The sequence below is a fragment of the Vombatus ursinus genome, unplaced genomic scaffold (genome assembly GCF_900497805.2).
Source record: "Vombatus ursinus unplaced genomic scaffold, bare-nosed wombat genome assembly UNPS02014812.1, whole genome shotgun sequence".
NCBI lineage: Eukaryota > Metazoa > Chordata > Mammalia > Diprotodontia > Vombatidae > Vombatus > Vombatus ursinus.
Window position 1 is genome coordinate 15,881,808 of NW_020954590.1, and position 26,071 is coordinate 15,907,878.

Below are 26,071 nucleotides of genomic sequence, written 5' to 3' on the forward strand. Positions count from 1 at the left end.
TCCTTGGTCTTCAGTGATTTTGAATGTTTGTTTCTATACCTCAGAGGTAGCTCATCTTAACAAGTGCGTTTCCTTTGACTGGTATTCCCTGTCAGCTGCCTCCAGTTAACACAACTGCCTGGCAGATCAGCCTTCAGGTAAAATGACACAAAGCATCTGCCTGTTCTCTGTACAAGCATGTTTGGTCCCGTCCTCTTCTGTGTGCGCTAATAGGAGTATGCCGACTGCTCTGTACCGTGGGTTGCTTAAACACTGGGGGTTTGGGGCTTTAATTAATGATGTGAAGGCTTGCCTCTTACTAGTGTGTTTAAATGCAACAATTTACTTGCAGGTATCTACTACAGTAGAATTGGAAAAGATGCCTGGTCAAGAAACTGTGCCTGTTTGCAAACAAAGTGCTCACCAAATCTGCTAGTTTGAAGAAAATCAAAGGAGAAATCTTTAAGGAATTTTAAAATACAGTACTTATTTTGGCCTCAATATAGGCTGGAACACCAAAAGCCCATTTCTCCTTGCCTGGCTTTATTTTCCAATAAAACTAATGAATTTATAAGTCTGAATGTATAAATATTGGCTGCATTCTGAGTTGAATCTGATCCCAACAACTTAAAAAAAGAAGCAGTAAAATTGATGAGTTTTTCTTGGCAAGCACGAAATGCTAGATAACAGTGTTCAAATACATGGCCTGCTACAGTATAAAACATATTTAAAAATTATTAAATATGCACATTTACTATACGTTATACAGAACACTGTTTATAAAGTGAACTCTTCTATGTAACAGTGAATTTCTATAGAGCCTATCAATGTTGTATTTAACTAACCAGTAAGTGGATAAGCTTTCATTGTAAGCACCCCCCCTAACCTTCACCCCCTGCTAGATTTTTCTTTTTGCTTATTTTTTTTTAGGGGAAAGGAGAGTGTGAGAAAGGTCCACACATTATTTGAAGTTTTATTTCAGTGTTTAAAGAACTCTTCTGCCCTGATATTATACTATAGTTAACATATCAGAGTAAATACTTGGATGTCTCACTGCAACCTTTGCTTCATACGTGTCTTGCTCAAAGGAATTGTATTGCTATGAGCAAAAACATATTGGCTAGAATCAGACATGATAGCTTGTCACTAATAATGTAAAATGGCCTGCAGTAATTTACATGTTTTCTTTTGTGTATAATTTTAAGAGGGCAGTCAACACTATGCAGTAGTTACCGGATAAAGAATCAGCAACACATTCTTCCAGGTTCCTTGTGTATTCGAAAATGGCAAGGTCTGAAATGCTCTCCTTTGTTCCACTACTGTTAGGCAATCAATCCTACTAGTCACCTTTAGTTCTACTATAACTGTACAACACAATGTTGCCCTAGAATCTTAGTGAAATTCTTAGGACAGCCAAACTTGCTTAGTAGATGCCTGAGATTCTTTCAAGGTTGATAAAGAGTGTTTGTTGATTTTTTTAATTAAAACAACAAATTTTTATTCAAGTTTATAACTTCCTCACTAACCTTTTTGCTCAACTTATCATCATTTATTTACTGGAGTGTTGAAATTTCCCACAGCTATTGATTTTCAGGCAATATTCTTAAATAACGTTTCACACACTTCTGAACCAAGTCAAGGATACATAATACAGCTGAGATACAACATTGTTTTTAGGAAGCAACATGATCCAGCAAAAGAGTGTGGGAGCTAGTCGTGAGAAAACGAGGTTCCAATGTAATATCTTACACTTACTAGCCATGTGACAGTGGGTAAGTCACTTTATCTCTGTGAATCCTAGTTTCCTCATCTGGAAAATCAGGATGGTGAGGATCCTCATGATAATTGTGATGATGATGATGATAACATTTACATAGCACTGTCAGATTTGCCATGCTTTACAAAAATCATTTTATTTTATCCTCACTATAACCCTGAGAGGTATGTGCTTTTATTATCTTATTTTACAGAAGAGAGAACTAAGGCAGACAGAAGTTAAATGACTTTCCCAGAGTCACACAGTCAGTAAGTATCTGAGGCTGGATTTGAACAGATGGCTTCCATACTCCAGATCCAGTGTTCTATCTGCTGTGCTATGTAGCTGCCTACTGAGGCAGCCGCTCCCTCACAGAGTCGTTCAATAAGCAACAAGCATGTACAAAGTCCCATGGAATTATTTTAGGTGCTGGGGATACAAATAAAAAAGTGATAAAGTGATATAATCTCTCTCCTCAACGAGTATATAATTGTTTTGAGGATCAAATGAGATTCTATATATATACACATATATGCATGTATATGTGTATATGTATATATATACATAATTATTGCACAGCTTTAAGTACAATATAGATGTAAGTTATGAAAAGATTTTAAAATTCTATAGTATTTTCCATTTGCAAAGGACACTATAGTCAAAAGATCTTCAGTTTTTCCTATTGTTAATGATCCAAATTTTGTGCTTAAAGTCACTTCTGAACACTTTACAGCATTAATTAGTTGCCTTCGCTAGCAAATAAACATTCTCTATCTTTCTACGCACAGGTTTTGAAAAGCCTATACATACAATTGGAAGTTGGTTTCCTTTTTGATGGCTCTCAGATCCCAAATGCAGTTGGGAGTCCATTTCATTAGCCCTCCAATATCACATCAGGTTTTAATAAGCCTTCTTTTTGTAACACACATGTGCTTGAGACTTCATGGAAACCAAATCAGTAGAGAGAAGGGATTACTTTAGAGTCCTTTGAAATGTGCTTTTGTTTGAAATGGCCTCTGGTGACCAGCTTTCATGAAAGGCTGATTTTGCTTGTGGGGCCCATCATCTGGTTTAATCATACCCACCTCCTTTGTATAGAAAGTGCACTTCTTGCATGCACTGAAATAAGAAATTTTAAAATAAAGTTAATTCCTGGGTGATAAGATAAATTTAAAGAGTGGACAATAATAAAATTTTGACATTACAGTGATTAGAGATGTGATTATGTCTATGTAGTGTCCATGCACATAGGTGGAACTACAAGCTTAACCTCACTAATGGAATTAATTCTTTACATGTCAGACTGAGCAATAAATTATGATGTTTCCCCTTAACTTGTTTAAAAGTTGTATTCTGCAAGTTTATTCCTCACATCTCTGTAGGTTAAAAACTATGAAAGTTTCCTGATTGGTGGTATACCAGTGACATATTTCTATCAGTCAAAAAACAACCTTCTAATTAATAACTCACAGACTTTCAGGGATGGAAGAGAGACCTCAGTGGTAATATAGCCCAATCATTACCCAATAGGAATTCGTGATATAACATCTTTAACAGTCATCCAACCTTCATTTACATCAAGACCTCCAGTGATGAGGAAATTACTACTAGCAAGGGTAGCCCATTCGTTTGAATGGCTCTAATTGTTAGAAAATTCTTCTCTGCATGGAAATTTTCTTTTTACTTAAATTGAATTGAAAGCACACTTTAAATTCTGAAATCAGACTGTGTGCCCTTATTTCATTCAATGCAGACATTGCAATTTTCAGGTCAACTGCAGTCAATTGTTTCTGTAAAGATGTTATAAAGTCATGGCTTTAAGACCTTGTGCAGAAATTCTAGTTGACAGGTATATAAATCCATTTGAAGCCATTGATAAGTATCTCAATAATGGCCAGATTATAACTTGAAGACTGGCAGATAAATTTGATGGATTGGTAAAGAATTCTATAAATCACATAGGTATAGACTAAATGTAGATAGCTGATCACATATTTTTGTATTCCTTATAAACCCTTTGCTTTACAGCTGAATTTAATGGATTAGCCTTCCAGTAGAAGCAGTAGATCCTGCTACTTACTACCATGTTGCATGGTAAAGGTATTTTTTTTAATGGCTACAGGCTTGATAGCACAAGGAAATTGAATTAAAGGGTCTATATATTTTTGTCTGATAATGTTGTCTGCAATTACCCCATTTTGCTTTTTAAGGACTAGTTAACAGGAAGTATACTAATGCAAAGACAGCAGGAATTTTAGTTACTTACAAAACACCTGTTGAAAATGAATTTGCCATCCAACTACCGGGAACTGCCTTTTTTTTTTCTTTTTTCTGTGAGGCAGTTGGGGTTAAGTGGCTTGCCCAGAGTCACATAGCTAGTGAGAGTTATGTGTCTGAGGAGGCTGGACTTGAACTCAGATCCTCCTGACTCCAGGGCCAGTGCTTTATCCACTGCATCACCTAACTGCCCCCAAACTACCATATTCTTATAAATATCTCTCCCTTCTATCTTCTTGATTCCACTTAAATTGGTACTCTGCTAGTGTAGACTTTCCTTATCTTTGACCTGTTCTATTAAGAGGGAAACTGAGGCCCAGAGAAATGAAATAACTGAATCAAGGACAAACAGGTAGTAAGCACAAGAGGTGAAGATTAGAGTATAGGTCACCCAACACTAAAGCCAGGACTCTTTCCACTGTAGTATGCTATACCATCCACAATTTGGTTCAAAACTAGAAGCAGCCTAATTAGGTCAGAAAGACCTAAGTTTAAATCTGGCCTCAAACACTTAACTGGCTGTGTGACCATGAGTAAGTAATTTAACTTCTGCTTGCCTCAGTTTCCTTATCTGTAAAATAACACTTGCCTCCCAGGGTTGTTGTGAGGATCAAATGAGACAATATTTGTAAAGTGCTTAGCACAGTGCCTAACACATAGTAAGTACAATTTAAATGTTAGCTATTATTATTATCAAACCAACCTTTCTACTAGCTTAGCTGTATTACTTAATTTCCCCTATTCTCCTCCTAGTGTCTCCTATCTCCATGCCTTTATTCATGCCATTATCCACATCAGGAATGGCCTCCTATTTATAAAGATCAAATTGATTTGATATCAGTTTGATATATTTGATAATGTTCCAACCTACTCAGAGTTTTTTTTTTAAGCTAATAATCTCATCCAATGGTATAGATGTCTTTTGCTGAGATTAACAACTTCTTTCTAGCCAAATCCAACTTCTCCTTTGTCGGGCCTCTTTGCTTACTGCTTTTGACAGTGATAACCATAATCTGAGTCTTCTCACTCTGCAGCAGCTGCTTTAGTGGGGCTTCTTGGCTCACTGTGTCTCTGTTAACTTTTAGCTTTTAGTTTAATAAGCATCAATTAGGTGTATAGCTCCATGTCAGGCATCAAGCTACAAGATCAAGAATGACATGATCCCTGGCACTATGGAGCTTCCATTCTAAAATGGAAAAGGATTATAGCTGGAGGGTCTTAGAAGCAATCAAGTCCAAGCCTCCCCATTTTTCAGATGATGAAACTGAGGCACAGAGAAGTTAATTAACTTGCCTAAGTAAATATCCAAGGTGAAGATTTGAACCCAGATCCTCCTGATTTCAAGTTTAGAGTTCTACCCACTACACCAATGCTGCCTCTCAGATAAAAAAAAAACCTTTAAATAAAATAGAACAAAATGAATACATAGGAATGATTTTTAAAAACTAAGTCATATGTGAGATCAGCAGAAGGATTATCTTAATATAATTTTTGATCTTTTTATTTTACATCACCTTCATTTCCAAATAAATCTCTCCTCCTTCCCCTATACAGCAAGCTATCTCTTATAACAAAGAATAAGAAAGAGGGGAGAAAGTAGTTAAGCCAAATTAACCAACACATTAAACTACTTGGGCAGTGTGTGTGTGGAGGGGGGGTTATCCAATAATCCCTATGGTTCCCCAGGGTTCTAAACCCATAGTCCCCTATCTCTGCAAATGTGTGAAGGTTTTCTCGTCTCTTCTAAGGCCAAGATTATTGGTTTCATAATTACTTAGCAAGAAAGGATCATTTCTGATTGGAGGAATTCTCCATGGAGGAGGTGAACAGGGTATTGAAAGATGTGTTGGAATTTGACAGGTAGAACAGTCATAGCCCCTATGGGCATAATACTTTAGTTAGGATTTTTGCTATAATCACTCTTTGAAGTCGGCTGTGTCACTTCCAGATGAAAGATGAGGAAACTAAGGTTCAGGGAAGTGAATTGAGTCAGTCGCAGACATGAGGACCAAAACTGGAACCTGTATCTTAGGACTCCAAGCTACTCTTCTTTCCACTAATTCTCACTATCTGCCTACGCTGGAACCTCTTCCTTCCTCTGCTTTCTCAAGTTGCCCCACAGTTCACATCTGAGATAGTTGCATTCCCTTTATACATCCAGTCCTTTTATAAGCTCATATATTCTTGCAGTTTCAATCATCACTAATAAATATACAGCTCCCAACCTTATATCTCCTTCATTGATTTTTTATTCTCCCTCGAGGCCTCTATATCTTGTAGTCTGAAGAGATTTCCATTTGGATGCCTCGCAAACAGACAAAAGTGGCCTTTCTCATTATCTTCTCCCCTTCATTTTCCCCATGTGTCATATTTTTTTTTCTTTTCCTTTAATAACTTCTAGGTAATGATAGCTATTTAGACAGAAAAATAACTAAGTGGCAGAGAACCTAAACTTTCTGAGACAGCTGAGAAAATATTAAATAACTAAGAGGTTGCATATCCAAAATATTAAAAACTTACTGAGAAATAAGTAAAGCCTGTCATCTCAATAGCATCTTGCAATTGATGAGATATATTTTAGTGACATCAGAAATCTAGACTTATTAATACTAAGGGTCACATCACTAGGTACCTTCAGTCCAACCTTGATTTATTATAATATACATGTCTAATGGGGCCTTTACTGATATAATCAGTTTATTCTAGCCTCATCAGAATTTTTAAAATTATAGCCTAGCTAGTCAAAGGACACATCTTTTAAATACTTTAAAGTATTTTTCAGAACCATCAGTTTGTTTTATTCTCCCAAACCCTGTGTGATATAGAAATTATATTATTTCACTTTGTACGTGAGAAAAGTGAAGTATAGAGATGGCAGGTAAGTTAGCCAACATCAAGTAATTTTAGCAGCAATAGTCCAAAGGATCAGAGTCGAAATTGCCAGACTCCACTACTAAGTCTTCCAATCCACTGTTCTTAACTTAATCATGTTTGTCTCTCTTCAGTTCTTCTCTTTTGCTCTTTTTTCTGTGGGAAGGCATAAAAGGAAATTTCTCGAGGTCCAACCCAGCTTCCTTCTAGAATTTTCAAAGGAAAACAGGGCACTGAAGGACCTACAATTCATATTTAGGGGGCAATTAGATTGTAAGCTCCTTGAGGCCAAGGACTGGTTTGTTTTTTTTTTCTTTTATGTCGCCAGCACCTAACAATACAATAGTTTGATTCGCATCAGAAAACATTTATTAACACAGTAACTTGTGCGTAGTAGGTGCTTAGAAAAATGTTTTCTTTAAAAAAAAATTACTGGGGTGGGGGGTAGTCTGGTTCAACAAGCTAAATATAGCATATGCATATCAGGAAAATTAGCACAGAATGGAAACCCAGGAGTGTAAAAAGATGTGTGAACAGATTAGAGATGGTTTGAAAATATTATTGTCCTAGAAGGAAACAGATGGAGTCTATCTTCTTTGCTTGGAATTTTGATGAATTAACTTGGGACATAGACATTTCTTGGATTGAGTGTATGTTGTCTTTCTTTGCCAGCTATGAGATTCCAAGGAAAGAAAAAAGGACCTTTTATAGATGATCTTTTTAAAAGAGTGGTTTCATCCTCAAAGCCACCTCCCCAGAAAACAAATTGTAAATGAGAACCTTAAAGCTTAAGTCTAAGAAAGAAAGCCTGCACAAATAGACACCAAGAAGAGACATGAGCAGGGGAGAAAAATAAGGGTCAGAACCACTGTTTGATGCTTGTATTCTCCTTTACATAGTTCTGAGATTAAACTTATGGAGTCCTGACAAAATTTATTGTGAATAATTGGATTCTGCTGACCCAAAGTCTCCCTGCAATTTCAATTGGCTCCTCGGCTCTTCTTCAGATCCTAATTGTTGTCTGGCTTTGTCTTTTGCTGTTAAATAGCACCTCTGCCCTGAGTAGGGGAACATCTCAATAACCATTAAGGTGACACTGACTCTGTCTTTCTCATACTTGAGATAGGTGCATGGGGTTCAATTTGTAGTTTTGTGTTATCCTTAGATTAAAAACACAAAATAGCAAATATGTATACATCATCTTTGTGGTTAATGGAACCCATGTCCTCCTTTGATAGCCTCATGATGTCAAAAACAATAGGCAGGACCCCACCTCAGCCTGGTGAGTAGATCCCCATGGTACATTTATAAGAAGATATGGACAAGGGTCATGTAGGACAGATAGAGATGGATGGGCTATACTTTGAATAATTGAGGGAGTACCTATGTCAATGAGATCACAGAGCCACTGAAGTGGCTTCCACACCATGGTGCTGTGACCTGGAAAATCCACATAAATTTTTTTGGCCCTTACTTCACACCAGAGAAGAAGTCTGAATTATTATGGTATTAAAAGATAAAATACGTTGACATTATGCAATACTATACATATATTTTATGCATTTCTGAGTTTCTAAACTTTTTCTGCATCATCTGCTGGCCTTTGCATGTTGTTTGTGGCTTCTGCAAAACTCCCAAAAATTCACATTTTATTTCCGACAATAAGGAAACTCCTTGATCCTGGAGACAATATGGAGACACTGGAGTGGGACAGTGATGTGGTTTGGACCGTCAATTTAGTGGCTGAATGCAGGGTAGATTGAAGTGGGTAGGGACTTGAGGCAGGCAGACCCCTCACTGGACTATTCAAATAGTCCAGGCTTGAAGTGATGAGGGCCTGCGCCAGAGCGGTATCGATGTCAGATGAGAGAAGGGGGCGTACTGGACAGATATGAACAGGGTGAAATTGGCAGGCCTCTAGGAATGAGTGATAGTTAGGAGTCAAGGATGTCACCCAGGTTATGAGACTGAGGCATGGCACATGATGTTGCCCACTGTAGTAATAGGGAAGTTGGAAGAGTTTTAAAAAATGAATGTTAAACTTGCAAATCAGTCCATACCCAGAGTCCTACGGACTGATGTCCTCTGTATAACCACCAACAAGGTCAGAGAAAAGTCAGTATCCAATCAACTTCAGACATTATTCTGCATCCCTCGAACCTGATGGCTCAACAAGTAGGACAGCCTGGATCAGGCAGGCTATAGACCCCATGCATTCTGATGGCAGTGATGAGGTGTTACACTTGGGTTCTGCTGTACAAGACAAGCATATGTAAACTATACCCCCCTCCATTCCCCGTTGGCTAGGTATCCATACCCTCCATTCTTTTTTATGTGTCTTGAAACATTTAATGACACATTTACATTTCTCCTTGGCTGTCCTATACAAAGAACCAATTAAACTTTCCATATAGTGGCTGGCTGGGAACTGCATTTGAGGTTTTTGTTCAATGGCTTGGATAAAGGCTACTTGTATTCAAATCCTGATTCTTGGATAGAACATAGTTCCCTAAGCTCAATTTCCATGTGTGAGAAAAGTTTCTTCTTTAATTTCTCTCATTTTCTATTATGTCTCTAGACAAATTGTGATGTCTCTAAGGACACTTGTAGTCCACCACAAAGTATCCAACGCAAACATTGCATCCTTGTCTCTTCTGTCAAGTCCTGCATTTTGTCTGTTTTCTTCTTTACTTCATTTCCTTTAAGTTCTAGAAACCAGGCTGTGAGAGGATGACAGGTTTTAAAAGGTCATTTTTAAATAAAGAATTGTCTGTAGATTCTTGTAAGGGGTTTTGTGTGTGTTTGGTGGAGCTAAAAAAAAAAAAAGTTTGATTCAACCAGTATGGATGGATGATTAATCTTTTTTTTTGTAATCCCATTGCTCTGTTTTTATAAATGCATTACTGAAATAATTAACAAATTAAGACAGAATAATTACAATACTTTTTGTGCCTCAAAAGGAAAAGGAACTAAATTGTCAAAAAGCAATGCATCTTAGCAAAGGCAATGTTATCCCCCTTTCCTTTCTTAAGAAAGGTTTATTAATGTGTTGTATACACTGAGAAGCCAGGGCTAATTCCCTAAAGGACTAAAGTTAATAAGATGAAATAAGGAATAACTGTTAATCGCTTGCTTTGGGTTAGTGCAAATTGTTTTCTTATGGAGATACAATTATCAGGAAATTTCAGTTTCACAATATGGGGCAGAAATATTTTTGAACTGTTGCTCATGTCACTGCTCAGTAGAGTGATGATGGCTGGAATTTCTGTATTGAGAGTATCTGCAAAGTTTGATGTACCACTGTGACCGGTATAAGAAATTCACATCCAGCCTCACTTCCCACACCTCCTTTCAGATTTTGTAGGGAACCAAATTTTGTTAAGAGGCATCATGGGTGACAGAGAAGAGTGTTGATCAGGAAAATCTGACTTCTAATTCTGCCTCTAATACTACGTGTCCATGGGCAAGCCACTTAGATTCTCTGAGTCTCAGTTTCCCCCTCTATAAAATGGAGATACTAATGCCTACAGTATCCATCAACCTCATAAGTTATTGCAAGACTAAAGTAAAATAATGCATGCAAAGCAGTTTTGAAACTTTAAATTGTCAGTTATTATTATTAGTGATGTTTGAGGAGCAGCCATTAAATGAAACTCATTTTTTGCCTTTTTAAGCTGATCCACCTACCCCTTTGTGTGAAAAAGCTCAATCTCGCATCTTAATAAGATCATAGAAGCATTGGTATAGAAATGAAAGGAACTTAAATGCCATCTCATCCCTACATTTTCCTTACTCCTCCTGTTTTCTTGTTCTTTCAAATCTGTAACTTTAAATAAATGCACAGAAATGAATGCACAATAAATCATTAGGGCAGACTAATTGCAGACTTTTCATACTGAGAATGCCCTTTAACTTCCACAAAAGCCCTGGAGATGACATGCTGAATCTTGTATACTGACTTCTGCCTGGGCATAGGGTCAGTCTGAAATGGAATGCTGCTTGATAGACAATCAGTCAGGATTTCCGTGCTAGAGACACTGGGATTTTTGTTTACTTTTTCTCTCATATACACATACACAAAGTAATTGGAGGCTGTGGAGTGAAGAGCATTAGTGTTGTTTATAAAACATCTCATAAAGCTTAAAATAATAGGGGTGTGTATGTGTGAAAGCCAAAATTATGTGTATGGCCAGGACTAAACAGCATACAGTATTTTTCCCCATCACCTTGTCCCCCACTTTACCTTTCTGAAAATATGGAACTTTCTGTGGCGCTCTGAAATCAGTGGAGTCCTTTCCTCCCACAGTGCAATGCTTCCATTTAATTAGCCATGCTTATTTGTATAATGCTACTCTAACGCTGCCTGCCTAGTCACCGAGCCTCAGGTGTGTGAGTCCAGTGTCTGATGAAGTCTGCTCCTTTCTAATTAATTTTAGGGCGCAGTAATTCCCATACAGACTTTCTCATAGGCCTCAAAAATGGGGGAGTGGGGAGTTGAGTGAGATCTTTTGCCACTTTCTAGTAATAGAAGAGAAAATGAGACAGTTTTAGGTTAGTGATCTAATGTAGGAGGGCATTTATTTCTCTGGCCTTGGTTTTGTGTGTGTGTGTGTGTGTTTCTTTCTTTTTTTCTTTTCCTTCTCCAGTGGAGACTTGCAGTGACTTTGCGGGGCTTCAGTCAAAAGAAAGGGTAAAAAAAAAAAAAAAAAACCTTAGAGTGTACTGGCTAACCTTTAGTCCCCGGACCAATCAATCATTTTCAGTTGCCGGTTTACATGTGCTGCCGCAAAGCCCAAGCTCCGTGTTCTCAGCGCATGGAGCTTCACAATAGTGAGGCTGTTTGACCGACAAGTCGGGAGAGGGGCTCTGATAGGCACTCGGGTGCCGAGCCCGGGAAAAGAGAGACCAGTGAGGGAGGACCCCGGCTCACCAGAGGGACGGTGCGCTCAGCTCTGCCTCTGATGGATGGGGGGCAGCTAGGAGCTCTCATAGTCAGAGCTGGGGGAGGGCTTCACTGACAGTCACTTAAGACGAACTCTCTGTCAGGAGAAAGGAAGCTCCTGGGTAGTGATCCAATGCAGATTACAAATGACAGCAATGCCTTCCATACAGCTTGAAAGGGGTTCTATATTTTACACAGGTAAGTTATTTCTCTTCCAACTTCTCATTACTTCCCCAACCTCCCCCACCCACCCACGTTCCCACTCACTCACATGAAATGCTCGGTTATTTGACAGACTAGAGTCTAATGTTACTTTTGTTAAGGATTTTTGAAGTATCGTTACAAATGCGTGCACGGATAATGACCCTGAAGGTTCTTAATTTTAATGATCAACTTCGAGCCTGAGTGTGAATAGTAAGATGCCGTTTGAAATAATTGGTAGCAGTCCCATGTTTTGTTTCCTTCTGTTTTTCTCTCTTCGTGTTTGGAAAGAGGAAAAAAAAAAGGCATGTTGTGGGCTATTCAGAAGGGTTATTCCAGATCAGAACAACTTGTCTCAAGGTCTGTGACTGATATTTCCTTTATATTTTTTTTCTCTCCTCTGATAGGACTCCATCGGCAGATGTTCCATATACCTCTGCAGCACAGAAATTGATTACTCAGCCCAAATACTTAATTCAAGGTACTAACTACTGTCCTAAAACATATTAACATGTGAAGCCTTGTCTGGAGATTGTATGCTGGCAATGAAATTGAAATAGTCAAGGGGCAATTTGGAACACAAATAAAGGAAGTAAACTTGTAAAATATTCGAGTCTGCAGAAAAAGTGCGTAAGTTTGTCACCTCCTGGCTGCTTTGACGGTTTTTCACTTATCTCTACTACTTTTCTGTTAAGTTCATTTTGATATTTGGGTTTCTGTTTTACTCTCCTTTTTCTCCTTTTCCCTCTCCCTCTTCCCATTTTTTCTCTGACTCTACAGATCTCTGACCCAAGAAACAAGCATTTGGTCTGTTTTGCAACACTGAAACATCCATCTACAATGAAGTCCTATTGCTGGACTCTGGTTTTGGCTGTCCTGGGTACAGAATTGCTCGGAAATTTCTGCACCACTGTCAAATCCCCACGGTTCAGAGGGCGTGTGCAGCAGGAACGAAAAAACATCAGACCCAATATTATTCTTGTGCTCACAGATGATCAAGACGTGGAACTGGGTGAGAGACTTTTAAAAGAAAACTGTTTTCACTTCCTTTGCATAAGTAATTTCACTACTTTCTAGCCTCCAAAAGACAAGTCCGTATCTTTTCTTCCAAGTTAGTGTACCTATCAGCTGACCTAGTTTTAGAAATGAGATTTTATGGGACATAAAGTATTATACTTTGTATTTTATCACTTTCTTTGACTGTCTGAAGCTTGACATAATCTGTTTTGAGGGGAAAATTTATTTGTGGAAGCTAAAAATTTGACCTTGCAAGTTGGAAACTGTTGGCAAACAGATTAAATACTGTTTAGGCAAAAACATTTCTAAAATTGTGAAGCTCAAGTATGTATAAAGTATGTGGATAGAGATATATAATAAGAAAGGTTCAAAGACAGGTGAATTACAATGGGACTCATTGAAAAGATGGCATTATGTTTGCCTACAAAAAAGAAGCTGCAATGTTTTACAAATTGTGTTGTTAAAATTGGCTAGGCAGCCACTGTCAACTTGAGGAGTAATGGCTGTTTCTTTGAAGAAAATATATAACTAGAGTAACTTAGAACACAGCCCAATGTCAGAGTTTTTGCGGGTCACCCTAATAGGATCCACAGTTTTCTATTTAGTAGCTCTCCTGTAGTCATAATCATGATTTTCTATTTGCTTCTTCTGCCCTGCATCATTTCCCTAGATATCATACCAGTGGGGACAAGTGTGGGGATGAGGGAAGAGAGCATTTATTAAGTCCCTACTATGTGCCAAACACTGTACTAAGCCCTGGGGACATAAATACAAGCAACAAGAGTCCTAAGCTTCATAATGTTTCTGTTCTAATGGGAGAAGAGAACATATCATGGGATGCTGGAAAGGAGAGATGCTGCCTACATGAGGGAAAAGAGGTTGGCTAGGAGAGAAGTTTAGAGAGTAAATTGAGCAAGAATGAAATTAATATGGCAGCGATCCTTTCTAAAATGGCAGTTCAGAGGAATATGATAGCATGGCCTCAGGGTAGTGGTTTTTCCAAGGACAGAGGATAACTAGTGAGGAGGTTGAAAAGTCCAAAGAGTATAGCAACTGGGCTGAAATAAGCATGACTGGAGCACTTTCTGAAATAGTGGTCACAGAGAGGCAGTCCACAATCAGGAAAGCTTGGCCTCCCCAGCTTAGGTATCCCCAGGGTCTTAGGTTATCCATAAGCATGTGCTCATAAGTATTTAACAAGTAACTCTGCCCCCACCTTAAAAATGTACCCATGGCACTTTTAAATTTAATCTGTACCATTAACCTTTTCTCCATCGCTTTCTTAAGTCTAGAAAATCAACAAAACAGTAAGACAAACTTTGACTTGTAGTGTTTACCAATTTCTAAGGTATAAATGCTCATACTAAAAATTTAATAGTCAAGCTCCCTCCAGCTGCACCCCTGCACTCATTTCTGGAAGGCATGAGAATCAGCATTATGCAATGGAAGGAGGGCTGAATTTGTTTTAAGAGGACCTGGGTTCAAATTCTCCATCTGCCACTTCCTACCAGTATGATAATTTCAAAACAACTCACTTAAGTTTTCTAGATCTCAGTGTCCTCATCTATGAAGGTAGACTTGTTGATCACCAAGATCCATGATCCTTTGAAATTAGGATCAGTTACTTCTCCCCCACAATTGTCTAGGTCATATTCTTGCTATGAATCAGAAAACTTTCCTCTAGTTTGATCGCTGGACTGAAAAAGGCCTTGCCTGGATAGCCTACCTTAGATCCTCAGTTGTGCTAGAAAGAAAGGAGAGAGAGAAAGTTCCAGCCCAGAAAGTCCCTTTAAACATTGACTTTCCTACCACTGCAAACCTGGAAAGAAGCACATCCCCAGGTCGATGTTACTTTACAGACCACCTCGTAAGCAGTTTAGTTGAGATGATATCAGGTGCTTCATAGAGAATCTTCTGAAGCTTTCTTAGGTACCTACTGCCAAAATTTCTTTCCTTCAAAGCCCAACTTAGGTGCCTATTCTACCTTGTACCTTCCCAGATTTGCCCCTCACCCTTCTCCAAGTTGAAAGTGATCTCTTCCTGCTCAAATTTCTCATATCACTTTGTCTCAAATTCTCCTTTGCACTTATCACAATATTTATTGTATTTATTTTATATGCATTGTTTTTCCTTCTTTAAACTAAACTTTTTGAAAGCAAGATTTATGTGGTGTCCATGTGGTATCATTATGTTCCCAGTACTTAATGCCTCATACATAGAAAACACTTAATTGTTTTTTAGTTAATTAGAAAAACCAGTTAACACTTCCCAATTTGTTTAAAACTGTATCACTGGCCTTGTCAGCCCCAATACAGGGTTTATTCTACTCAGTTCTAAGCTATCCAGGCAACACCACAACTGCCTGAGCCAAACTGTGACATCTGGTCACTTTACCTAAGGTCCCCATTTCCCTGATTTTCTTCTTTTGTGCCCCTTAATAAATGTCTATTGAATTGAATTCTTTCTATTGTTGATTCAGAACATAATCCAATTCAGTGAGTATTTCTCAAATCCTTGTAAATGCAAGACATTGGTCTGGGTGCTCAGTATCTAAAAGCAGAAATGAAAGAGTATTTGTCCTCAGGGAACTTGCATTCTATTAAAGGAATTTGGCAAGTAGGCAAATAAATAAGAGGTAAGAAGGAAAGAGCATGAAAAACTTGGGAGATCAAAAAAGGTTTTGAATATTAAGTAGCACATCAGCTGATTTGAATATGAAGTAAGCTAAGAATTCTACCTGTCCTGAAAATGTATGAAAATGATAGCTAGTAGGCTATCAGTATGAAGGTAAATGGGGAGGATCAGCCAATATTTTATGAAACCACAACTTGGTTATATTTTTATTAAATAGATACTAGTAGCCTTAGAAAGTAAATACAGTTCTCAGAAATGATTGCAAGAGTTAGAAATTATTCTAAAATTATCACTCATGATACAGTAACTTGATATAAAATCAGAGGAGGATTTTTTGCTTTAATACAACTCATAAATCAGGGATTTGAATGTGAGATCTATCACATTTATTTTAATTATAAACTACATTGATAGTCAGCCTGGCATAGTGAAATCTGAAAGACCTGGTTTCAAGCACTACCTCTAATTCATGTTTTCTTAAGAATTTTCTTGGTGGCCACACTCACTACTTGACCACATCCAAGTGAGTGAAATAGCAATGTCACAATAGTATGACCAGAGACAAGCCACTTAACTTAGTTCCCCAGGCAACTCTGATGAAACCTCAGGACCTAAAAAATAAACTAATGATCAAGAAAAACAAAAAGTCAAATAAGCACACAAGATAAATAATAAAAGCAAACCTAAACCCTTACACTATTATGTAGAACATTTCAACATTGTAGAACCAAACATGAGGAGTAAACCAACTACATGTTTATCTGTTACATTTCTTTTCCTTTAATTTAAAAAAAATGATGTCTTTGTTTTGTATCACATAATTTTTTAAAATCCTACCCTTCTCCTCCTCCACACCACCTGAAAAAGTTACATTTATTTTAAATTATTTCAACAAAAATCTACTTCTCCCTATGGAGGGAGATGCTTCATACAGTTACTACTTTTTTCCTACTTTGCCCACTTAATTCCACACACTTCCTTTTGGGAAAAAGAAAAATGAAATAATGGAGAACAGTTGGCCTTTGACCACAAAGTTGAAGCAACTTGCTCTATTTTTCCCATTCTCTGACTTCTTGGCCAGGTATGAAAACAACAAGCAGGAGAAGCAGAAGGTATCATCTACACTGGAGAAGTTGTTTTTTTTTTTTCCCATTCCCTGCACTACTCCCACATTTAGGCCATCAAGATTCCCTTGACTTGTTGTTATACCATGCTACTGATACCATCCAATAAAATGTCAGTGTCTGAGAGCTTGGACTGTCTCATTTTTATATTTATATCCCCAATACCTAGCATGGTATTGGCAAATAGCAGGCATTGAATAATTATTTGTTGATTAATCGAATGATGCTTCACAATGATTAAGATCCTGCTGATGTCCATCTCTGTGGTTCCTTTACTCACCAGCACCACTCTGTTTTCAACTAATTAAATTCCAGTTCCTTAAAGAATAATCGGAAAGTTTCTGTGAATGTCTCCCCCATTTTACAATGAAAGTCAATGAAGAATCATGAGTTCCATATGTGGAATTTAATTATTTAGTAGGCTGTCTGTATGGAGTATTAAAGAATACCTATAGTTGAGTACTTTCCATCACTGAATCCATCCATCAGTGTGTACTTGTTGAGCTCTTGTTATGTGCCTATCACTGTGGTGGGTTCTAAATAGGGAAAGAGAAGCTTTATGAAGCATAGCTTCTGCCCTCAAGGAACTATATTTTATTTGGAAAGATAAAAAGAACACACACAAAGTAATCAGAACACAGGATAAGGTAGTTTTTAAAAAGTTACAGCTGTGGTCAAAGGTAGCAACCTTCTCTATGCCTGGATCAAGTCCAGGGAATGGTGTTTTTACTTTGAGTGCATAGCTGCCTATCAATTAGGAATAGCTTCCTCCCAACAATCCTTATATATTATTTCTTTGGTCTGTTTTTTTTTTTACTTGTACTGAAATGCAAATGTTTAAATCTTTTCCTTGTATAGCACCATCTTGCATTAGCACCTAGAATGTTGTGTGTAGATGTGGTCACTATTCTTCTAATAAGATACCACTAAACAAAAAGCCCAAAGGGAGCAAAGTAATCAAGATTATGGAGCCTTTTTCCCATTACAAAAGATTTAAAAGTGAGTGACTACAAAAGCCTAGAGAAAGGGAGCATGACATAGGGGTTAGAGTGCTGTACTTAGAATTAGGAAGACCTGGGTTCAAATAATCACTGCTGACATTTTGCTACATGTGCGATCATGTGCAGATCAGTCAACCTTTCTGATCTTCAGGCAACTCTCTAACACTTCAGATTGTAGAGGTCTGATAATCTGGATTTCTGGAACAATGTACCACAATAACGAAATCACAGGGCCTTCAGGCATCTCTATTTTAAGTGCCTACTATGGGTAAGATATTTTAATAAGTGTTGGAAGTATAACAATGAAATAGATAAAGTTTCTGTTCCTAATACTTTATACTTCATACTTTAGTAGAAGAGATAGGACATTGGCACAAAATTCCCAAAATACAAATTAGAACATGAGGAAACCTAGATATCGAGAAGTTAAGAGATTGGTTCATCATATTTCATGAAAAATCCAGGACCAAAATTCTGATATCCTGACTTGTAGTCTAGTTCTAGTATACTTCAAGAATATAAAAAATATATTTCAAATCTAAATTATTAAAAATTATTATATTTATATTAAAATGTTAATCAATTGTAGAATTGCTAAGATGAATCAGAGGATTAAAAATTTAAAACTGGAAAAGACCAAGTAGTTCAACTCCCTCATTTAATAAATGAGAGGATATGAGTTGCTCAGGTTCACAGGATTATTAAATAAGTGAAAATTCTAAAATTCAAATCCTCTGATTTCAAGTCTAGCACTCTCTCCAGTATGACTCTGACTCTCAGTTGTCCTCCCTTACTTCCAAAGCCAACATGATGGCAACTATCTACCAAACACTCTTTAAAAGTATCACTTGTTATTTTCAGAAACAGAATTCTGAGCAGATCAGGCCATTGCTCTGACCCTATGTGGCATTTGTCACATATGCTGTCTTCTATGGAACTTGAGTTGACACTGAGTACATGGTAGTAAAAGTCTTCTATTTCCATTGGATGCCAGACAAAATAGTTCATTTACGGAGATAAGGAACTCTGTGAAGTTAGAGGTGCCATGCTGTCTTTTAAGAGTGACTATTTTTGGCTTTCATGGCCCTGTGTCATTCTGGAAGAAATAATCAGTCTTGGTTCCCTGGATAAATTCCAGATGGATTTACTTTCTAATCCTTCTCCCCTTTAGTCTAAATTGTTATTCTCTTCTGGTTTTAGCAGAAAGTATTATCACTTCCTATAGACTAATGTCCATAGTTTTGGTAAAACAGTATATGCTTAGTGCCCTCATGTTTTTTGCACTTTTAAGTTTAAATACTGTTAAGAAGCAACATGAGTCATTTTAAACCAGAAAAATTGTCCTCCTTTTAGGCTTTCATACTTTGTCACACTTTGTCAGTTTACAGGGGATCAGGGTAAGAGGAAAGAGAGAGAAATTTACATATAACAAAATAATAAAGAAATCATATAAATAAGAAAGGTTAGATGTGAATATATAACATTACATGTTAAACATAAACTTTACCTCACAAGAAGATAATAAAATTCACAAAGAACTCTGAAAAATAAAAGGAGTTGAATATATGAATTGTCTATCAAAATTCATCATGAAAAATGAGTTATCTAATTACATGTAGAGATTCAAGTTTCTACAGGTAGGTGAACCTCAGCATATCACTGCTGTTTTTGAGTTGCCTCTAGAGAGGACTGGACATGTCTCATATCTACAGAATGTGTCAGTTCATAGTGATGGCACCAATGTATCTTCTAGAATTTCTGACTGTGTGTATTTTTCTTGACTTGTGATAAAATGACTTGGTAGAGGCTAGCTATTAATTTCTTAGAGAAATCATTCTTTCAGAAACTGCTTCTTCAAAACTCATATCCCCAGCATGGTTTTTAGGATATATGAGCTGTACTTTCTGAAATGTTTAAAGTTAATGTCATAGTCAACTCAACATAAAGGCAGTATGCAGTAGTTGAAAGGATACTGTACTTGGTGTCAGGCTACCTGAGTTTCAGTCCTTTCTAAGCCTCAGTTTCTTCACCTGTAAAACAGAATGATGATGATAGCTATAAATTACATAGTGATGTTAGGATAGTAGAGCCACCATATTTGACTGCAACATCATATACCAGATAAACTTCTAGAGGAAGTAGAAATAACACTAAAAAAAAAGATAAGAAAAGCATTTGGACCAGATGAAGTTTTCTTAGAACAAGTCCATGATGTATGCCATACCATTTCGAAGACTTTGACAGATTGATCTTCAATATATCTAAAGAAAGGGAAGATATCAGAGATGTGGGAAAAAGTGATCAAGGAAACATTAATAATTACCAACTCATATGCCTAATTTCCGTACTATATAAAATTTTAATTTCTATGAGAATAATCTTTATGCTGAGCATTAAGGGTATACTTGATGAGAGTATTAGAGTAGGCAGAGTTTCAGAAATGATATTTCACAGTAGAATATGTCTTTATTGACTGAAAGGTATAAAGAAGGCAGGATCTCCATGGTATTTATTTTTTGTTGATTATTAACAAATGCACTTAATTTGTTAGAACAAAATACCACTTTAAAGACTTTCCTCAACAAGCTGGTTCCCATGTATGTATCAAAATTGTGCTAAATTCCTTGAAAGATATATCAATAGAGAAAATCTTGTTCAATGACCCTCTGACCATTCATAGCAAGTGAGGCCTTTAAAAGAGAGAACTACTTACTAAAAGTATTTGTCACTTTTGTGGAGGAAATCCAGTGTAGACCTGAAGAATAATTCCCAAAAGTGAGGTTGTCCAAAAGCTCCTGTATCTGTATGACATTTTACTGATTGCATTGATCCCCAGAAAATTGCAGAGCCTGTTAAGAGAGAAGCTCACTCAAGAGATTTGGAATGATTGTTTATTCATACAGGGAAAGCTGCATCTATTGTCCAGATTGTAATATGCATTTTAGATAGAGATTCTATAGATCTTGTCCATCCATATCTTGTAAAGACACAGCAAATGAACAATAGTTACACCAAGAATTGAAAAGTGGGAAAAGTACAGGCTAAATTACTTTTGGGGAATTACAAAGTTCTTTTTGATATCCCCAAGTTCCTCCCTAAAACAAAGGCCTATCAATTTTTTTTTACCATTGGTAGTGCAATAGATATAGTGCTGGGCCTAGAGTCAGGAAGAACCTAATTCAAATATAGACTTACATATTTACTTGCTGTGTGACCCTGTGCAAGTCACTTAACCATTTGCCTGCCTTAGTTTCCTCAAAGATAAAATGGGAATAATAATGGTACCTACTTCCCATAGTTGTATGAGATATTCATAAAGAACTGGCCACAGTGCCCGGCACATCATACGGACTACATAAATGCTAGTGATTATCATCATCAATCATCATTATCATTATATTCATCCAGTGATGTTGTATGGCTATGAGTCATACAATCTCTATAGAACCAAAATCAAGGCTCATCCAAAGAGCAATAGTACAGTAAGGCTGAGTAAATTGTACCACATTACAAATAAGTATTTCCACAGAAGTGGCATAAAGGACATCATAAAAAAATGTGTAATTGAAAGAAATCAACTGGTCATATGGTAAGAGTGAGGGATAGCCAATCAAGAGGCCATGGCCTTTATTGGTGTCCTTAATGTGTCAAGAGAAGACCATGAAAGACACCAGAACATCTGGGAGGGCCCTACATGGAAAACTTCAGGGAGAACATAAACAAAAATCAATCAAACGGGAGGGGCAGTCATGGATGAGTCACTGGAAGGAATGTTCACGTTGATGAGTTTGAAGATGTAGTGGAATGTGAAAGAATTTTATTGCTTTATTTAAAGCAATATTTATTTAAATTAATTATGAATTATTTAATTATAAAATTATTTAAATTAAGTTTATTAATTAATATTTTTATATAATATCATTACATATAAATGTATTATTGTTTGTTTATTTATTTATTTAAGATTTATCTAAATCTACTCAGCAAACCCTGCCCCCCCAATTGTTAAAATGGTACTAGGAAAGAGAACTCTATATATTACAAGCAAAAGCAACCTTCAGTCTAAAGTGCCACTTTCCCCTCCTCCATTTCCTTAAACAAAGATAGCCTCATTCAATATGAGAGCAATGAAGATCTCAGGTTTCATTCATTGCAACTTCCTCATATTAAAAGGAAACAGAGACCCAAAAGTATAGCCATCTTTCATCTTCAGAAATGGTATTTCTATTTTCCCCACAAATTTCAGTATGACCATGATCATTCCCTTTGAGTTTCAGCTTCTTTTTGTGAAATGTCTCAAAGAGAAGTAAACAGGCCCAAGTGAAGTCTTTATGTTTTCACCATGATTAAGGGACATAACTTGAGGAAATAAACTCTGCAACTTCTATTTCGGCTGTATTCATTTCTCATCTTTTTGGTTCTTGGCTGTGTCTCAAATAGTTGTAGTTGCCAGGATAAGTGACCACCAGAGAAATGAGTATTAACTAGCATTTTTCTGCACATAGACTCCTTTACTAAAAGAAAACACAATAAATGAAGAAGGTAGAGCTGTCTGAGAATACAAAGAATAGTAATGATAGGCAAAGCAGATGTCATTTGGTTTATGCTATATAGCACAGGGCAGCTAGGTGGTACAGTGGATAGAGTGCTAGGCCTGGAGCCAGGAAAACTCATCTTCATGAGTTAAATATGACCTCAGAAATTTATTAGCTGTGTGACCTTGGACAAGTCACTTACTCTTTTTACCTCTGTTTCCTCATTTGTAAAATGAGCTAGAGAAGGAAGTGGCAAACAACTCCAGTATCTTTGCCAAGAAAACCCCAAATGGGAACATGAATCAGACACAAATGAAACAACTATACAAGAATAGGGTAATGAATAGAGAATCTGCCTCTCATGTATCCTTTCTATGTGACCCTGGGCAAATGACCTAACCTCTCAGTGCTACAGACAACTTTGTAAGATCCTACATTGCGAAACAGTTGATGGATCTGAATTGGTAGAGGGAGTTTCTTCAGCGGAAGTTCCCTGAGCCATTGAAAGCATGTTGCCTCACACAAAAAAAAAATGCTGTTCAACAGAAGGGTGACATGGAAAGATTGCCATAATTCAAGTTCAGGAGAGATAGGTGTGAATAATAATTCTTCCATAGATATTATAACCTGTATGTCATTGGGCAAGTCACTTGACCTCTCTGGATCTTAGTTTTCTCATCCATAAAATGAGATGGTTACACTAGATGACATATAAGATCTTTTCCTTATGCTATAAATCTATTATCTTGATCTGATCACCCTAAATTGTGATAACCAAATAATGAAATGATTATGTGAGAGTATAAGGTATTATTGTTATAGCAACCTGTTAACTAGAGATGGAAGTAATCAATTAATAGATGTTTACTAGTAACCATTCTCAAAAGTCTCAGTTTTATCATCTGTAAAATAGAAATACCTTGAATAACAGTTTCATGGAATTGTGAAAAAAGCATTTTACAGATATGACACATATCAATATTTTCAAAAGATTCATCATTTTGTCAGCATGGGACCCCCTCCACAATTGCATATCACAGCTCCTCCCTACCTTAGCAGGTAGTTTCATGGATTGGATGGGTTTAGATGATCAAAATAAGTCATCTGGAAGGTGACTGTTTGGTGATGGGATTCTTGACCTTAGTCTTCAGATGACAGCTTTGAGTGCTTTTAAACTTTTGGAGACTTGCCAGAACTTGTACTCTACTGGCATAACTTTCAAGGCTATCATTTAATTCAACAAACCTCTATTAAACACCTACTATGTGCATGGAATTGTGACTTACACTAGAGGTAAAAGAATAGGGATAGGAACTAAACCTGTGATTTCATGGGTATAGGGAACTCCCTAGTAAAAAAAAAAAAAACTTCTTCTATCAATACAGATCTCTGTAACCTATCATCCTAGGGAATTGCTTAGATAACTAAGAGGTTGAGTGACTTTCCCAAGATCATATAGCTCTTAGTGGTGGGACTTGAACCCAGCTCCTCTTGCCTCTGAGACTGTTTGTCCATTATGCCATGCTTGCTACGTCTCTCACTGGAGATACAAAGATGAAAAATTAATAATTATACCCAATATTTTCAAAGTACTTAAAAGTTGCAGCACATTTTATATATACTACCTCATTTGAACTTCATATGAAAACTTGGTATTAAAGGTACTGCAGGTGTTATTATCTTAATTTTATGAATAAATAAACCAAGGCTTAGTGAGATTAAAGGATTTTACTGTGGTCAGACAACTAGTTAGTTGCAAACATGAGCTTCAAATTTATGATTTCCTGACTCCAAGTCTGACATTCTATCCACTACAATATTTTGCCTTTCCAAAAAAAAATGTTATTATTATTGCCCTCAAGGAGCTTGTAGTCTGCTGGGAGATATAACATTATAAAAACATTACTAAGTGTTTTTATAAGGTAGAATGTGGAATGGACAAAGAAGAAATGAAAAATTGTCTGTGAAAAACTTGAGCAAGGAGAGCTCAGCTAGAAGCATAAGGAAGGGTTTCAAGGAGGAGGGGGCAAATGGGTTGAGAGTTGAGGGAAAGAAGGATTTGAGTAAGTGGATGTATGAAGGACCTATATCACAGTGATGAGAAATACATGAATGTTTGGAACTGGCAGAAGGAATCATGGATCACAGGATACTAAGGTTGGAAGGGACATCAGAAGTCATCTGATCTAATCCATACCTTAACAGCATCTCCTTTTCAACATCCCTAGCAAGTGTTCATTCAGTCCTTACTTAATGACCTCCAGTGATAGAGAATCCTGTAACCCATAAGACATCATGCTCACCTCTGAACAATTGTTTGGACATTTTTTCTATATATCAAACATAAATCTGAATCTCTGTATTTTCTACCACTTGTCTCTAGCTTTACTTTCTGGCTTGAGGTCAAGCAAAAAAACTAAGTTGACATGATGGAAAGAGTGCTGACCCCAGACTCAAGAGACCTAATTCAAATCTCATCTCTAACATTCACTAGATATGTGCCTTTAAGCAATTCACTTTACTTCTGTAAATCTCAGTTTCTGCATCCATAAAATGGAGATAATATTACCTACCTTACAGGAATGTTGTAAGGCTCAAGTGAGAATGTATATTTGAATTTTTTGTAAATACTTAAATCCTATGAATAGAATATAAATGTCATCTATCATTATTATTCCCTTCTAATAAAACAACTGTCATGTTCCATCCATGTCTTCTCTTCTACTGGCCAAACATCCCCAATTCATTCAAATGATCCTTGTATTTCATAGTCTCCTTAATATGCTGGTGACCTCTGTATTCATGCCAGTTTGCCAATGTCCTTCCCAAAAATGGTGTCCAGAACTAAATCCAGTATGTTCCATATAGAGTCTGATGAGATCAGAGTACAGTAGATCTTAAAATATTAGGAGAGCACACTATGGTTTTCTTAATTCAGCTTGTCTTTTTTGGTTGACGTGTTACCTTGTTGACCCACAGTAATCTTGAAGTTCACTAAGAACCCAAGATTTTTTTTTCAAATGAACAGAATCACAATTCCCAAATCATGCAGATAATATTTTGAACTTGAGAATCAACTTCAGTTTTACCCATTAAATTTCAAGTTATTAGATTCAGCTCATTACTATTGATTATTTAAATCCTTTTGGGTCCTGATTCTGTCATCCAACAAATTAACTAGCCCTCTTAGGATTTGTTGTTATTTACAAACTTGACATGCATCCCATCCTTGCCTTCATTCAAGTCATTGAGGAAATCTTTGAACATCACAGAACCGAGGACAGATCCCTAGGGTTTTCCACTAGAGAGACTCCTTGCACAAATGACTGGCTGATCCATTTCTTTTCTAAACACGAGCCTTCATCCCAACACACATACACACACTTTCCTATCAAATAGCACCTGTTCAGTGCTCTGCCCAAAATTAGTGCTACCTAGATGCTACTCATTGACTCCAAAATTGGTTCCATTTTGTGCTTCCCTGAGCATAGGTCAAAGCAGAAAAAGCAGCCAATATTTTCTTACACAATGCAAGGGTTTGGTTTTTTTTTTGTTTGTTTTTAGTTTTTTGGTCTTTTGGGTTTTTTTTGCTTCACAGGGCTCTCTAGCTGTCTCAATGTTAAAGCTTGTCTCCTGTTCACATAAGGCAGTAAAAGCTTCTACTTGGAAAATATATGTGTATATGTGTAGATAGATAGATAGATAGATAGATAGATAGATAGATAGATAGATAG

At 36.9% G+C, this 26,071-nt stretch overlaps 1 protein-coding gene across 6 annotated transcripts in view; it reads left to right on the top strand.

Moving 5' to 3' along the window:
- LOC114053869 (extracellular sulfatase Sulf-1) overlaps window positions 1-26,071 on the top strand; it is a 287,381-nt gene that overhangs the window by 177,273 nt on the left and 84,037 nt on the right. For 4 of the 6 annotated variants that reach the window (XM_027876972.1, XM_027876969.1, XM_027876974.1 and 1 more), the window contains exons 3-4: window positions 12,434-12,652; window positions 12,807-13,038. In XM_027876972.1, the coding sequence (XP_027732773.1) occupies window positions 12,867-13,038 (172 nt within the window). In that variant the 5' untranslated portion in view covers window positions 12,434-12,652; window positions 12,807-12,866. Of the gene's footprint in view, window positions 1-12,433; window positions 12,657-12,806; window positions 13,039-26,071 lie in introns of all 6 variants that reach the window. The other 2 variants (XM_027876971.1, XM_027876970.1) reach the window with 2 other exon arrangements.